General features: G+C 38.2%; 1 protein-coding gene across 1 annotated transcript in view; it reads left to right on the forward strand.

Moving 5' to 3' along the window:
* USP34 (ubiquitin specific peptidase 34) overlaps positions 1-16,391 on the forward strand; it is a gene marked incomplete at its 5' end in the record, with an annotated part of 106,549 nt that overhangs the window by 32,688 nt on the left and 57,470 nt on the right. Inside the window, 8 exons of the mRNA XM_029961637.1 lie at positions 2,848-3,040; positions 5,532-5,593; positions 11,855-11,936; positions 12,023-12,115; positions 14,088-14,213; positions 14,588-14,717; positions 15,322-15,357; positions 15,740-15,870. Of these exons, the coding sequence (XP_029817497.1) occupies positions 2,848-3,040; positions 5,532-5,593; positions 11,855-11,936; positions 12,023-12,115; positions 14,088-14,213; positions 14,588-14,717; positions 15,322-15,357; positions 15,740-15,870 (853 nt within the window). The remainder of the gene's footprint in view (positions 1-2,847; positions 3,041-5,531; positions 5,594-11,854; positions 11,937-12,022; positions 12,116-14,087; positions 14,214-14,587; positions 14,718-15,321; positions 15,358-15,739; positions 15,871-16,391) is intronic.

Here is a 16,391-nt window from a genome sequence, read left to right on the forward strand (position 1 = left end):
TTTTGGAGTGGCTATTTTGGGTTAAACAGACCTTTTGCCTTGCTCCAGGATCCCTGTTCTTACTGAGGCAACGTAGCACATTCACAGTCAGGAGAAGGAAAAAAGGGTGTTCATTGCCAGTGCCAGCTAAAGAGTTCTTTTTGGTCAATAATAATAATATTACACTGATAAAAACATAACATAGAGCCAGCTTACTGGTCCAGATGGGTTCAGCCCACTCTGCCTTTCCACAATAAAAAAAGGAGGCTTGGCCTACTCTGCAGATTTCCATGGTTTTAATCCTGGTAGTAAAGATATGATCCTGTTTGATTTATGACCAGTGTAGTAGTGCCAGGATATTCTGTAGTGTAGCTGCAGTTACACTTCTAAAATAAGTTTGAAATCAACTGTTTTACTGTGCTTGGTTGGAACAAGCCAGTTTTGTTAAAAACCTGGGTTCTGTGGTAGCAAGTAGCTTTGTTTAGGGTTCTGTAGCTGTGAAAATGCTAGAATTAAATTACTAGAAGTAGTTTAATGTATTATCAAGTGCAATTTTTTAAAAAACACTCAATATTATAATAAAAAAATATAACACTAGTCTGATTCAGGTTAAAAATGTGGATGTAGTGTGAATTTTATTTAAAAAAACAGGTTTAGACTGATAATGTGGCATTAAAATAAGAAATGTTTTGTTCTATAGACTGGATTATTATAGTTTCTTCACCAAACTTTGTAGTGTGAGGAAGATTTCGTGTTACAGAAATTTAGTGAAGCCCCCAAAGCCCCCTTGCTTCTGTATATGGAGGTGTGTCCATGCCCACCTGCATAAAAGCACCTTTCTCTGGCCTTCTTAAAATGAGGAAATTCATATCATGTGTTTGGACATCTTTGGGATCTTTAGAAATCCCTCATGGAACTGTTGAATCTGCCCTGATGTGCATTATGGACGTGGAAAAGTTTGGGGACCAGGACTGATGGCAGTTTGCAGTATGAAAATGGGAAGATAAAACTTGCTGGTCGTTACAGAATCACAGAATTAAGGATGAAGAACATCTCTAAGATCATCAAGTCCAACCACTAACCCAGCACTGCTACATGGGAACTAAACCACATCCCAGAGTGCCACATCTGCACAGTTTTGAACACTTCCAGGGGATGGTGACTCCCAAATCCCACCAGCTCTGAGAAATCCTTGCACCTGCTTTTCGTGGCCGGGCGTGGGAGCCTAATTGTGGCCTCTTATTTTTTCATTCAGTCTCTCTGCCATAAAATAACCCCTAAATCTTTCAGTTCCTTTTTGAGCCAGCTGAGGTCTGAAGGAGGTGCAGAGGCTGTCCCTTTTTCTCTGGGTGGTGTCTGGGACAGAGCACCCACAGACCGTGGCTCTGGTGCTTTTCCCCCTCAGTGGAGCTGCTCTCACCTGTCTGCAGGTTAAAGGTAGGTCACTGGGACCACTTTGCTGCTGAACTTTTTCCCAGGAGTGTTCCCTTCTCCTTCCTCCTTGGCTTCTGGTTACAGATCATTGCACAGAAGCAGCATTTTCTTGCCAGGAATCTGATTTCCCAACTAATCCCAGTGAAGGATCTGGTTGCCTTGGCCTGGAATGGTCTTTTTTTTGTCCTGCCATTACTTATCTGTGATCCCTGTCATCCATCTCCACTCTGGGATTGTTTGCACTGGAGTCTCTTTTCTCTGTTTGACAGTGTTAAGTATCATTTAAGTGTGTTTATTTTAAGGCCTCTACACAAGAGCTGTGAAAAAGAACCTTAATCTAAATAAGAATCAGGGCCTGTAGTTTTGCTTTTAAAAAAAAAAATTACTGGTGTTTATATGATGTAAATGCAAAGGAATGGTGCATAAATCCAGTTAAGTGTAGTTTAATATCTCTTGTGTTTTTTTTAAAAGATTCATGCTTCTCTTTGGCTGTTCTCCAAGGACAGATCCAGGCTTGGGCTGTCAAACAAATGGATTTTTAACAGGTTTCTGTGTAGTTAAATCTAGTTTGGATGTAGCTGCGACTTCAAAACACTGAAGTACAGCAGAAAAAATTAATTGTCTGCATGTACCTTTCCCTGTGCCATCCTTAGTGGCATCCAGACAAGCTCAGGAAAGCTTGGTTTTAGATATTTTTGTCCTACACATTCAGTTTAGGAGAAATTCTCAACTGTGTCAGTGTTTTCCAGGTATCTCAGTGGAGATTTTCTGTGTCTCAGTTTTGTAGTTGCTTAGGTGAGACTCGTGTCACACTGGGTTCTAGAAATGATTTATATATTTAAATAATTTATATATTTATATTTAATGATACATATAATGATTTATATATTATGTACTTATATATATATTTACATGATTTTATATTTAGGTTTTATAAATGATTATTTCTTATGCCTCCCTTCAGCTCATTGTGCACCATGAGGTGACCCCTCATCTGAGATAATTGCAGTAGGACAAACATAGCTGTTGAAAATTCTTTAGCAATTTATTGACTTCTAAAAATTTTCTGCATAATTCTGTTTGCCCTTGGTGTTTTCCTTAATTGTTGCCAACTTTTAGAAGTATTTTAAGGCATAGTGCTTTTAGAGCTATTGGAAATAATGTCTTTACTACAATCAGGATGGTGTTCCAGGAATGTTCTAGTTTGAATTATAATAAAAAATAAATAATTTTTTGGTTTTGTTTTTGTTGGTTGGTTGGGGTTTTTTTTGTTTGGTTGGTTTTTGTTTGTTTGTTTTGTTCTGGTTTTTTGTTGTTGTTTGGGGGGGGAGTTTGGGGGGAGTTTCTTGTTTTTTTTTTAATTTATTTTTGGTTTTGTTTGTTTGTTTGATTGTTTTTGTTTGTTTGTTTAATTCCATTTGTGATTTATTCCAGGTATTTGTGTAAACTGTCAGACCAGGAGCTACGACAGAGTGCAGCCAGGAACATGGCAGATCTCATGTGGAGCACAGTGAAAGAACCCTTGGACACAGCCTTGTGTTTTGATAAAGAAAGTCTCGATCTTGCCTTTAAATACTTTATGTCTCCAACTCTAACAATGAGATTGGCTGGGCTGAGTCAAATAACAGTAAGGACTTTTTAAAAATATAAATAGTATTTAGAGGAAAAAAAAATGTTTCTGGTTGGGTTTCAGGGGTTACAGGCTTTTTTTGAATGTGTGAAAACAGCAGAATGCTCTTCCAAGCAGGAAATTATAGTGAATATTTGGTGAATATTGGGATCACTGAGAGCCAAATCCAAGGGATGGCTGTGTCCTGCACCATATGGAGCTGGCTCACATTACCTGAACAATTGACATGCTAAACAAAACCCTTATAACCCTGTTTTGGGCCAGCTGTGTTGGAGTGAAGCCCCTGGACGTGGCAAAATCTGGTGTTTAGAAAGGCTTTCAAGTGTTTCTGCTTTTACCTTGGCACTGGGTTGACTCTCCTGCAATCAGCTGCTGCTTTTTGTTGTCCATACCTCATTTTCCTCTCTGTTTAGTCTGGTTCTCTCTGCATTAATTAGCAGAAGACTGAATTGAAGAGGTAAATATAGAAAATAGAAAAAAAAATTAAAACCAACCCCCACCCCCCCCATCTTTCCCTTTCCCATGGAAATGCTCCAGGTCACACCAGGCAAAACATTTTGCTCCTCACTGTATTCATAGATAAAAGTACTTGCAATTGTTTTAATCAATGGCAATTTAAAGTAACTTGTAAGTACTTCCAGTCATATCATTGATGGGCTTTAACCAAAATAAATATTCAATTTACACAGGTATGTGACTTCTACTAAGTTCTAAAGAAGTCTGTGAGCTCCATCCACTCAGTGTGATTGGTTTTAAAATAAATTTCTAATACTTGCATAGTTGCAATTACATTAGATTTCAATTTATAAAAGTAGTTTCCTTTGTTTTTTTATGATTCTCCTTGTTAACTCCCAGTGCATGTCTTTTTGTGTATCCTCACCAAAAGAAAGTCTGAAAATAAGGATGCATTACTTGGGTTATTTTTTCAGGCATGTTGTTCATTTAGGGGAGTGTGAAATTATGGGATTTTAAGGAATTATGTGTTTTCACCTGTTATGAGTGATAAATATTACTGTAAAAGTGAAAGTTTTTAATAACAGACACTTATTACCAGAAGCAAAATTCTACAGTAATTTTAGACTAAGGCAAATAGTTTTCAGCTTGTAAAAATGGAATATTGGATGCTAATAACTCACTGAGGCTTTTTTTTTTCATGTGAATAGTCTCTAAAACTGCTCTGGAACACTGAGGCAATTTATTCTTCTTTCTCATTCAAATCATAGGAAGTTTTATTTTTGTTGTTACCTTGTTTCTCTTTCATTTCGTCTTCCAGTCATCTCTTGAGGTGGTTCAGCTCCAAAATACCCTGTTGTCTCCCTACTTTTCCCTCACAAATAGAATTCTTTGTTCTCCTTCCAGTTACAGATGTGCCCAAGTGTGTGCAGATGAACCCCTAGAACTGATCTGCCCTTTCTCACTTTTCCAGCCCCCTTTTTGGTGGGTTCTGTGCTTTGGTTTAAGTGCAAATTCAACACTGTCAGGCTTTTCCTGAACAAATTCAGTGCAAAACTTGCACAGGGCATGTTTATTCTTCCTTCCTTAGTTTCCTCTAACATAATTTCCTCATTAAGTTCTTTTTATGATTTTCCACTCCTAAATATGCTTCATTTGTAAGTCTTGATAACTGGTATATTAATAATTGTGTAATCAGGCTCTGATGTCTCATTAATTTCAATGCATATTTTCAAATTTATTTCTTCAAAACATTTTTTTTCCCACAAAAATCGTTGAGATTAGACAGGAATAAATCTTTGTGTAAAGACTTCAGAAGATCAGCAAATTCACCTGAGTAACAACAGTACCAGGCTCATTTCAAGAAAGGAGTAAATATTTTGACAGAGTTATGCCACAAGTTTAATTTGAATTTCCCAAATTCACAACACTGTGCCTTTAATTTTTTTGAAAACCAGATGGCAAATAAGTTTTCATATATAATTTTAAATATTTTTAAAGATAACATGCACATGGGAAGAATTGGATACTGAGCCATCTCTGTGTCTGGAAAGTTGATGCTGAGGAAAAGAAATGGAAAAGAGATGTGAAACAGGCTTTTTTTTTTTTTTAACTTATCAGTTCAGACACCTTTGAAAGCTTCATTTCATATAAAACTATATGGCTTTCATTCTCCAGTTTTACACTTTCAACACTGCTGATGAAATGTTTGTTGGTGTAGTAAATGTTACAACAATTGTGAGGCTCATCCTAAAACCTCAGTTTCCAGAGTTGTGTTTGATTTCTCAGGAAAACCTGTGCAAAGTGGCTGCTACACACACCTGCTTGATTTCTGCAGTGGGTGGGGGTTTGTAACATCATTTAATTGCTTGAAAAAAGAAAATCTCTCCTCGTTCACATTTTTGTCGAAGCAACTTATTTAAAAACATTTAAAGTGCTACAAAAATTCATTTGCTGTTTTTAAATATAACAAAACTGCCTCACCAAATGCTTAGATAAAATTGTAATTTTTTTTTCTTCCTTTTTCTAACTGTAGAACCAACTTCATACCTTCAATGATGTGTGTAATAATGAGTCATTAGTTTCAGACACGGAAACGTAAGTAGGAACCTTATTCTGAATACTTGAAGTGTGTTATGTGATTGCAATTCTTCTCTCTTGTTGGTAGGGATCATACACAGTGGGGAGTGGTGATAATTAGAAATATTCTGATCAGGGGGTTAAGAAATGGCTTTAAATGGTAAATTTAAAACATTTCTCAGTGTTTCTGGATTTCTTTGCTGTATTCAAATGCAGAATCAAGGTGAGCTTTAGAAAAATGTAGATACTGAAATAATAAATAGCTGGAATGGGCCATTATCTCCACTGTGATGTATAAATAAGAACCAGCTAATTCATACCCAATTCATATCATTTTTGCCATCTCCTCATTTCCCTGGATTAGATATTTAACTGAGGCTTCTCTTGCCATCAGTGGCTCCCAACATTGTGATTAGTTTTCTGTAGAGTTTGTGAGGCAATACTACTGTTCTCTTCTTCCAAGTCCTAATTTGTAGAATTGAACACTTTTAAAGGGAACTTCCATAAACCTTTGAGAATTCCCCTGTGGGATTGTATTCCACTGAGGAAATGTGTTAATTTTTGCAGTGACTCTAAACTTACTGTTAGAACTGTCTGGAATTTAAACCAAAATACATATTTCAGTAGTTGAAATAACTGTTCTTGTGAAATAGCAGGCAGAGGGTGTAAATTCTAGGATTTTACTCCTGATACACTTTTGACATTTCTCTTGAGGGGGGGGATACATTCTCTGTGTCTGTCTTGGGGGCCACAGACACACACTCTCCACTTTTTGAACATTAAAGTGTCACAGCAGCAGTGCTTGATTTTGTCTGGGTAGTTTTATTATAGATGGCTTTATTTTAATGTTGAAATCTCACTGAAGTCACAACCACAATAACGTAGATTGCAAAGAACAGCTTGAATATTTGAAGTGAAATCTGTGGTAATTAGGTCGGTATTTGAAACATAAAGAACCAGAATCCAGGGCAGTTTTGCTTCCATCAGGATGTGAAATTACCTTGGGAATAATCCAAAATAAATAGTAAATAACTGTGTTGGGGATGTGAGGTGGCTCAGCTGACTGGGATGTTGGAATATTGCACTGCCAGTTCCTGGTGTGTTGTTACACTGGGACTGACAAACCTCAGGTTTCTCCAGTTCTTCTCTCCTTCCCTCATGTGGAAAATCTCCAACAGAGGTGTTCCTCTGTTAATTTATCTGCTGAAATACATTTTAACCAGTAGCATCAACAAGAAGTTATTCCACCACTTAAACCTAATAAAAAAGCTGCTTGAGTTTCTGTGGCAAATGTAAAAAAAAAAAAAAAAAAGAAAAGAAAAGTTACCAACGTGGAAAAAGAGAAGGATGCTTAAATTCTCCTGCTGGAAGAGCAGATGTACTGATGCAGGAACATCAGAGTTATTTTAAAGCTGAAGGAAATTGTCAAATTCTCCTTTGGGATATTACTTTTCTTGGCAAGGGCATCTGTAAACAGCCTGTCATGTGAAAGGAATGCAGCAGGAACAGAAAACCTTCTCTTCCACTTTTGTAGTGTGTAAATTTTTTTTAATAAAATCCGGATTCCAGTCATTCTGGGCTTTTACCTGAGAAGTGGGTTATAAATCAGTATCAAGTGTTCTGCTGCTCTTCTTCTGATACCTTTTGGAATCACTATGTCTTCCAGCCAAAGAATTAGAAAAGACCAGTGCAGGAGGATGGGGAAAATGTCTCACTTTTCCAGTTTGTTCAGTACAAAGCTTCCCTCTCATTCCAGACTCTGCTCATGAGAAATTTTTGGATGAAAAGGCACTCAGGGAGTTGGCAGTGACTGAATGAGCAGCGAAAGGAGAGCTTTTCATTCCTATTTTCTTGCCTTAGTGGAGAAAGGAAGTCTTAAGATTTATTTTGTACCTTTTCAGCCTCTGCAGATTTACCAAAGGAAGATGTTTTGCATTATGTCTGGCCCATCCCCATTGTATGTTTTGACTTTTCCAGACGAGTTTGGAACTGTCAACCTTTGGGATTTCTCCTTCTGTATCTTGATAAGGTGGGTTTGCGGGAGGTATCTTTAAAAAAAAAAACAACCAAAAAACAAGAAAAAGCTTGCAGTTAGTCCAGCTCTTCCCTGTTGGTTGGAATTATCATCAGGATTTTTTAGCAGCTATTTTGCAGCAGTAACTTCCCACCTTTCCTGCATCGTCGCAAATTTTTTCCGTGGTAAGACAAGAGAAAGCATCTTCTGTCTGGGAAAACACAGATTTTCACAAATGGCACTTGAAAGCAGCAGAAAGCTCAGCAGAGGAGTCTTGTTTTCTACCTCTAGGTATTTGTGTGTCTTTTTAGATTTCATTTCCCTGCCTGTCTTCTCTGGGGTTGAGGGTTTGTGGTGACTGAGGATCCATAAGGTCCAGAGGTGGGCAGTTCTCAGCGACTCAACTTCACAATATCCCTCAGGGATGTCCTTTCAATTTAGCTGTTCCTGGCTCTTAAGGTAGAACCAAACTCTGCAGTTTGAAGATGTGAAATCTGTTGAGGTTAAAAATAACAAGTCTGAACACAAGAGTCTTTAGGTCTTTAAGTAAGTGATTCCTGAAGCTGTTTTGCTGATGTTAGTGATGGTGCCTTTCAGAAAGTGAAAGATTATTTTTTTTGTGCTATTTGGACCACAAGAGGAAAAAGTGTTGTTTTTTTCCTTAATGAGGACGCTGCCAACTTCTGGAAATACCACCTGTAAAGGGATATTTTGTTTTGCTCCTCACTTGGCAGGCAACCAAATGTTTGGGTTTCAGTTTTCAGGTTGAGGTGACTTCCCACCTCATTTAAAAAACTTGATTATCCCCACTTAAAGAGCTTCCTACAGAGAAATTTCAGGTGTCCAAAATTCCTTCTACCTGTGAACAGAAAGATCTGCACTATTTCTTCTCCTTTCTTTCCCTCTCTTTCCTTATTTATTGAGATACTCAACTGCAAGTTGTGTGTTGCTTTTCCCCTTCACTGCAGTTTCTTACCTCGTGTTAACTCTTGCTTTCTCAGTTTTTGTCTAAGCTCACCAGCTGAGTTATTGCAGCATCATTTAAATACCTCTTCCCTCTCTCTGTTCCACATTTCAGGGATCTTTTCAGATTTACTCTGAAAAAAAACTACAGTGATTTTTTTTTCCCCTCAGCTCACTAATGTTTCTTTCTCATGGCCCACACAGTAGTTTACTAAATATTCCAGATGATGTCAGAGTGGGGGTTTTGGAGCCTGCAGAGCATCCAATAGGAAAATGTGGGCTCAGACACAAACCCACGTGCTTGCTGTGTGTTGGGAAGGTGCTTTCTGTATCCTCTTTGCACTTCTCATCCTGGATGGTTGAGATCAGGGCTTCTGTTGTTGTGCTGTAGATGCTCTTTCAGTGATTCTTTTTGTCCAGAAATGTTGGTGTCCCTCCTTTGCAAGCTGCCAGTTTTGTTGCTCCATCTTTTCTTTGAAGGGTTTACATTCTGGTTTTCAGTGAGGTTGTGGAATTGCTGCTGTGCTTCATCCAGCCCTGAGCTTCGTGGGGAATTGCCTTGGGAATTGGCTGATTGAATAAATAAGGTTTTCTTTGGGGGGGTGGTTCTTTGCTGTGGGATTTGTTCCTGGATCTGGGTCATCATGTGGCTCCCAAGTATTGCACCACAGCCTTAGATTAAAGTGGTTTTGGGGACTTTAACCCAGTCCTCTTCAAGAGAGGCATTCTTTGAGCTACCAGGAAAATGCAGAAACTGTAGTTTCCTTATGGATAATTTTATTCATAATAATGAACAAAATCCAAGCTCTAGTACTTGCCTTTTGTAAGTGCAGCTCCCAAACATCAGGTTAGATCACAAACTGCACAACTCTCACTCTCTTCCTTGCAATCTCATGGAATGCCTGAGGAAACTAATGTCAAAAGTGCTTGAATTGCATTTCTTGGAAGTAAACCAGTTATTTTTGACTGAATTACCAGTGAATTTACATTAAAAAATCTAGGGAGAAATTGAGTAAGTGTTGTGTAGATTTAGAGATTTAGAGACAATTAAACCAGAGTAGCTGCTACATTTAACTTTGCATTCTCTTCTCCTCCTCCCTCACCACGACACAGACCCACAGAGAGTATCAGGTTCTTTAGATGACTTTTCCTCTTGCTATCCAGTTATTAAATCCGTGAAAAACAGCTAATCCATGTTACTCCCAGGGTGAATTTTCTTACTGCTAAGGTCTGTATGATTTGATAGCTAATTTGTAAAGCCATTCCTTGTGGTGCTCCTTTCATGTGAGAGGGAAAAGCACATCTATACTTTGATCATAGTGCATAAATTTCACTCTCACTGTTCCCTTTGGTATGAAAGAGGAAAAATTTTTTGGGAAAAACCTTTCCTGAAGCGGAAGTGTTTGGGAAATAGGTCAGACATCCTCCATTTGCACTGAAATCAGCCTTTTTTGGTGAATCCTTGAATCTGCTGTTGCAAATATATTCTCAGAATACTTAGTGCTGGTACTGACCCGGTGATTTGAAAAGGTAGTGATTGGTGTGCCCTCAGCCAGACTTTCTGGGAGGAGCAGTTCCCTCTGGGAAACACAAAGGCTTCATTCTGCCTTTCACAAGGATCCTCTTGTTTTTGGCCCTCCTCAACAAATCCATATCAAATGAATGTTTCCCCTCCGAAATCTGAGATGCAGTTTTACCACAGTGGAGCTCCCCAGTAGGATGAAGAGGTTTTTTACTGCTGAGAATACATCCATTAAAAAAGCCATTCCTTCAGGAGAGTTATCCACTACTTTTCAGAAGAAAAATGTTGTGCATTAGAGACAGAGAAGTGTCATAGTAACTTAAAAAAAGGTGAAGGAACTCACTGTAGAAGAGAGTTTTTGTTCTTTCCTTTGGAGGAGCTAAAATACAACAGATGACTGGATCTAATCCTACTCAGGTTTTGTTAGACAGAAATCCAAGCCCTGATGCTCCAAAGTTTGGTTTGGGGTGGGCACCTTTTGGGTTTGGTTTGGTTTTGAAATGAGGCTCAGGGAAGTTTAAGTAGCTCTTGGATTCATGGAACAGACCCAGCTTGTTTTTTCCATGCCTCTTTGGGCACATCCACAGTGGGAGAAGTGGATTACTAAGGCACAAGTGATACTGTTGGCAAATTGTTATCCTTGCATGCCAGTTATTACTTAAATAGTTAAAGGACGTATTTGATTCCCAATGTCCTGGAATTAGAATAGAAAAGGGTGTGGAGCAACAGGAGCCTTGCTCCTTGAGTTCATCCAGAGGGATCAGCCAATTCAAAACAATTGTCCCTGAAGAGTGAATCCTGTTTGGAAAACCCACAAAGGCAATCTCATTTTACCTCTGGAGTCTTATTTTCTTCATGTGGCTGATAAAGATTGGCAGTCCTGGATTTTAATAGTGACCATAAATGTGACACAGATTGCAGTAGTAAAAATTACTCTTCCCAAAGTCCTGTAGGACACCCCCTCCCTCCCATCCCCTGCTCCCTGTGGAACAGAGCACTGTTATTCCAGGGCCATTCCCACCAAAGGCTGAGCTTTAAATACTGTGATGTCCTTTAATTGCTTCTGGTGCCAAAATCTGGGTAAACAAACGTTTGCTTGAAAAGAAGGAATAAAAAGGAGCTTATGCACCAGTTTGCAGACAGGGCAGTCCTTTCTGGAAGTTCAGCTTTTGTTTTGGAAAACTCCTTGTCCACTTCCAATGTTTACTTATGGATTGGCAGTGAGGAAAATTCCCTGTTGTTATGGATGAGGCAAAATGAGAATTTTGAAGTACCTGTGTGTAAGTATGACTGTGTAAATCAGAGGTTTTTTTTAAAGCTGTGTGAGTTGCTATTAATGTAAGAGAGTCTAAAAATATCTAAATGGTTTGCTTTAAAAAATCATTTCTGTCACTCCCACTCCATGAAATTCTGGAATTTCATGATAAACTTGGATTAGCAGAGTCAAATCTTACCTGTGAGGTCTTTGGAAGTGTTTGCAGGTGGTTGAGTAATAACTAATAAAATTAATAAAGTTGTTGCTGATGATCCAGAGGGGTGAGTGGGAAATGTTAATATTTGCATTACAGTCTTCCAACTAAAGAAATAAATGCTGAAATAATTTGCTTCCTACTTGGAAAAATGACCATTGAACATGGTTTGTGTTCAGAAAGGGTTTTGTGCACTCACTCCCACTGCAGAGATTGACTTGCAGGTCGTGCTGTGCCAGGGAAGAGCACAGTGTAAATATTTATTCCAGGCAGATAATTTTCCATGTTTCCTACTCCTTTTTCATCTCTAGGTCCATTGCAAAAGAACTTGCAGACTGGCTGATCAGCAACAATGTAGTTGAGCACATTTTTGGACCAAATTTACATATTGAGGTTTGTATTAAATTACTGTTTTGAGTTGAAACGTGGAGGAGCCACTTCTTGTTCCAGTAAATCTTCAATATGTTCTCACTTTGCAGATCATCAAACAGTGCCAAGTGATTCTGAATTTTCTTGCAGCTGAAGGCAGACTTAGTACTCAACATATAGACTGTATTTGGGCTGCAGCACAGGTATGTATAAAATTAAAAAAAAATAGAAAATGGCAAGTTGATTTTATTTTACATTCTTAAAGTCGGGTTTTTTGCTTTTTCTTGGCTCTCTGAGTGTTTTGCTGACCAAAATTTCAAGTTAGGTAACTACCACAGTTACTGGGTTATTTATTAGAGGCAAAAATTCACCTTGGCTACTTTTATACAAGGAAAAAAAAATGAAGTTGTTTAGCAAAGACACGGTGTTTTCATCAAGAATGGGGGTGAAGATTGTAGGGCAGTTGTAATATTTTTTACTACAGTGTTAAATTGCCTCTCTCCTGTGTCTTGGAGCTTCCATTTCTGTTACCCCTGGTGGGAACAATCAGGTGAAAATTGTGGCAGTGAAGTTTACAGCTGTGCTGCTGTTCAAATCTACAGAAGGGCACTGAAATTTTATTTTTTTTCTTGCTAAACCTGGAAACTCTACCAGGCTTTTTGCCTTCAGAAAGATTTATTTGTCTGCTGCTTTTCAGGGGTTGCCGTGCTTTTTATTTTAGGTTGTGACATTTTTTTATTGAGGAGATTTGAATACAACAGACATTTTGATTTTTTTGAACGTGCTTTTTATACGAGTTAGAATTTGAAGAGGGTTTTTGTATGTGTTCAATATTTCTTTGTAACTTCTTTCAATCAAATGCTACCATTGTGAACCCTCTGTAGTCCACAGTCATTATTAGAACATGCAGGTGGAATGTTAATAAATGCTCATTAGGGCAGCACTTGCTCTAATAGGCTCCAACAATCCTTTGTGTCAGAGTAATTAATAATTACTTATTTCACTTACACTTTTAAAGCAGTATATTACCTTCCCTGATGTTTTCACACTGGGTTAGACCTCTGAATTTTTAATAGATTTGACACTACTTGAAGAATAATATAATTACCTAAATTCAATAATTCTTTTGCACTTCACGTTTTGCCAGACTGATGTTTTCAAATTATATCTTTGATTTCAAAATTAAATGTACCCTGATTACTTCCTGTCAAAGGTTTAACCCTCTAATGTTGTTTAGAAGGCAGACACCTCTAGACTTAAAGAATAGAAGGCCTTAAAGGTGTATTTTCCGCTTTTTAGACTAACTTTTGGACAAAGATTTATCTTCCTCAGTTGAAACACTTATCTCCAGATGTTCAAATGCATCCTTGTGTAGAACCCCCCATGATTTCACTCCAGTTGGAATCCTGTGAAAGATGCCCAGCACCCCATAAATTGCTGACATGGATATTTTTAATGCCAGGAAGGTGCAAAACAAAATAAATAATTTTTTAAAAAACCCTTTTGAGGTGCCTGTGTGGTAACCAACATTAAGGATTCCTTCTAGAAGCTTCTTGTAACCATTATTTTCTTTTTTGAATACAAACATTTAAAAAAATCCCCTTTTAAGTGACTGTGAAAAGCAACATTTAACCAAAGAGGAAACATGGAGGAGCACTGTCACTTTAATGTGTAAATGGAGGAGCTGGCTAAACACATTGTCATATTTTGTGACATCCATTGCTGGAAAGACAAAAGAATTATTTATAATCCTCACACAGTTCACACAGTCTGTTCTCTGAGTGTCACATTGGCCTCTAATGCCTTATCTGTGTTTACCACCCCTAATAAGGTAATTGCAAATACTATTTTTCCCCCAGGATTTATCATATAAACTTCATATTTTAAAGGTTGAGGTTTAAGTTGTATTTAAGTTAAATCCAAAATAAACTTCCAGTTCTTCTTTTCACCAAATTCCTAGAGTTAGGATACTGTTACATTTGATTTCTCTAAACTTTACAGGGTCAAAATTAGCTTAGTCCAGATTGCAAACCTGATGGAGTTCGGAATTTTTTGGATGAATGCTTCCTGAGAACTTGTGCAAAGATGTTTAATTGCTGCCCTTTTGCCAATATTTGATTTTTTTTGTGTGTTTGTTGTGCTGTTCCTGTTACCTCCTCTGTTTGTACCTTGTAGCTGAAGCACTGCAGTCGTTACATCCACGACTTGTTTCCTTCTTTGATCAAAAACTTGGACCCTGTCCCACTTAGACACCTCCTGAACCTTGTCTCAACTCTTCATCCCAGTGCCCACACTGAACAGGTAAAGGCAAGGCCACCAAAATCACTGTCATGAGAAAAGCAATTATGTTAAACAACCATTATGGATTTGCCTCCCTGAAGAAATGCAGTAAAAGGAATATTCACTACTGCAGAAACTATATGAGTAAAGTTGTCATGTTTCTTCCAACCTTTTCTGGCTTTGGAATTATAATTTTTAGAGGTTTTTTGAACATTCCACAGCCACTGGTGGAAGATTTTCACTTCTGTCTGCAGTTCAGAAGTGTTTCACACAACATCATGTCATTCATTTGTTTATTTTGACAGGTTTATTTTGCTGTATAGAAAGATTAACCGTGGATCTTTGTATCCCAAACCCTCCTGCTTAATGACACTGTTCCCTGGTTTTGTTTCCAGACCTTGTATTTGGCATCCATGCTGATCAAAGCCCTGTGGAATAATGCCCTGGCAGCCAAGGCTCAGCTGTCAAAACAAAGCTCCTTTGCATCTTTACTGAGCACCAACCTGCCCATGGGAAACAAAAAAGGTTCGTGGTTTTCCAGCAGATCTGGGAATTCAATTGTGAATTTCCGTAGGCTCCTTGTTGACTTTGGACAAAAAGCAGGTATAGAGCTTTTTTCCTTTAAGGATTTTTTTAAAAGGGTCATGCTGACATGTTTTTCAAGCAGAAATGGAGGATATAGATGAAAGCATTAAAACTTGGTGAGTGCACTTAGAAAGCTTTCTATGTCAGATCCCTTCTGGTTGTATTGCTAAAGTAGCTATTTTTCTTTTAAAAGTAGTATTTTCTTCTGAAGTAGTATTTTTCTTTTTCCTTAATGCAGAAGATGGTCCATAACTCATCAATTAACTGTTGTTGTTCCACTGCACATCTGTAACTAGCCACATATAATCTTACAAAAGCTTATCTCTTTTTTTCTAGTTTTTGGTATTACCTGCTATTTCTGGTTTGGTTATTTTTTACTTGGCTGTGTATTTCCACACAGTCATTACTGAAGGAGCTGAGAAGCCACTTCACAGTAGTTTCCCTCTCTTTTCCTACTGCTGATTTTTATGAATCACGGACAACTATATGCTGACAAAAAGGTTTTTAGTCACTTGTTTTTCCATCCTGCTTTTTTTCCCTTCAGAAGAAGAGGAGCTCAGAAGAGCAGCCCCTTCACCTTGTAAGTATAGTTTTAAAAGTACACAGCGTGATTCTTCTGATGCAATACTGCTTTTCTACAACTGTTTAATTTGAATAGAACAACTAGTAAAAATTGGAAGTTATGCTTTTATGCAAAGTCAAATGAAAATTATATTTCATGTAGAATGTAGGAAATTTATATAACTTTTATATACTGGCAAGAAGAGACATCAGTAATCAAACTTTGTGTTAAAATGCTCAGTGTCCTACAACAAATTTTTAATGTTTAGGTACATGGATTGTTTGAGTTATATCCCTGTTTGCTGGAAGAATGCTCAACCTTTGAGGCAGATTTAGGCAATGCTGGTACATTCCAGTTGATATCCATCACAAGGTAACTGGGAAATGTGGTTTTGAACCAGGGTCACCAGCAGCAAGCCCTCAGAGCAGTGACAACAGTGACACCCACCAGAGTGGAGGCAGCGACATCGAGATGGAGGAGCAGCTCATTAACAGAACAAAACATGTCCAGCAGCGGCTTTCGGATACTGAGGTGACAGTGGGAATCCCAGCCTGGGAATTTGGGTGCTGAGCTGCCTGTTGTTAGCTATGGAAATGATTTTTTACCTCAGACAAAGGTATTCCTGCATTCAAATTGTATTTCAGTTGGAATAATCCCTTAGTGAGGGATTGCAGGACGCCGTTTCTCTGTCACGCTGTGACTCTGTGCACGTGCAAAGCCTGCACAGATCCCCTGTTACAAGTCAGGTAATGCAAAAAATAAGTTATTAAGTCTGAATCTTGCTCAGAGCATTTTGTTATTGGCAGCCAAAGTGAGAAAGAACAAATAAAAACTTGTAGATTTGACACATTTCCTCGTAAAGGAAGAACAGTGTTCATTATCATCAGGAACAGTGTGGCCAACAGGTCCAAGGAAGTGATTGTTCCCCTGTACTCAGAGTTGGTGAGGCCACACCTGGAGTGCTGTGTCCAGTTCTGGGCTCCTCAGTTCAGGAAGGACATTGAGGTGCTGGAGCAGGTCCAGAGGAGAGCAACTAGGCTGGTGAAGGGACT

The sequence above is a fragment of the Manacus vitellinus genome, unplaced genomic scaffold (assembly GCF_001715985.3).
Source record: "Manacus vitellinus isolate BGI_N305 unplaced genomic scaffold, ASM171598v3 scaffold_38_pilon, whole genome shotgun sequence".
Taxonomy (NCBI): domain Eukaryota; kingdom Metazoa; phylum Chordata; class Aves; order Passeriformes; family Pipridae; genus Manacus; species Manacus vitellinus.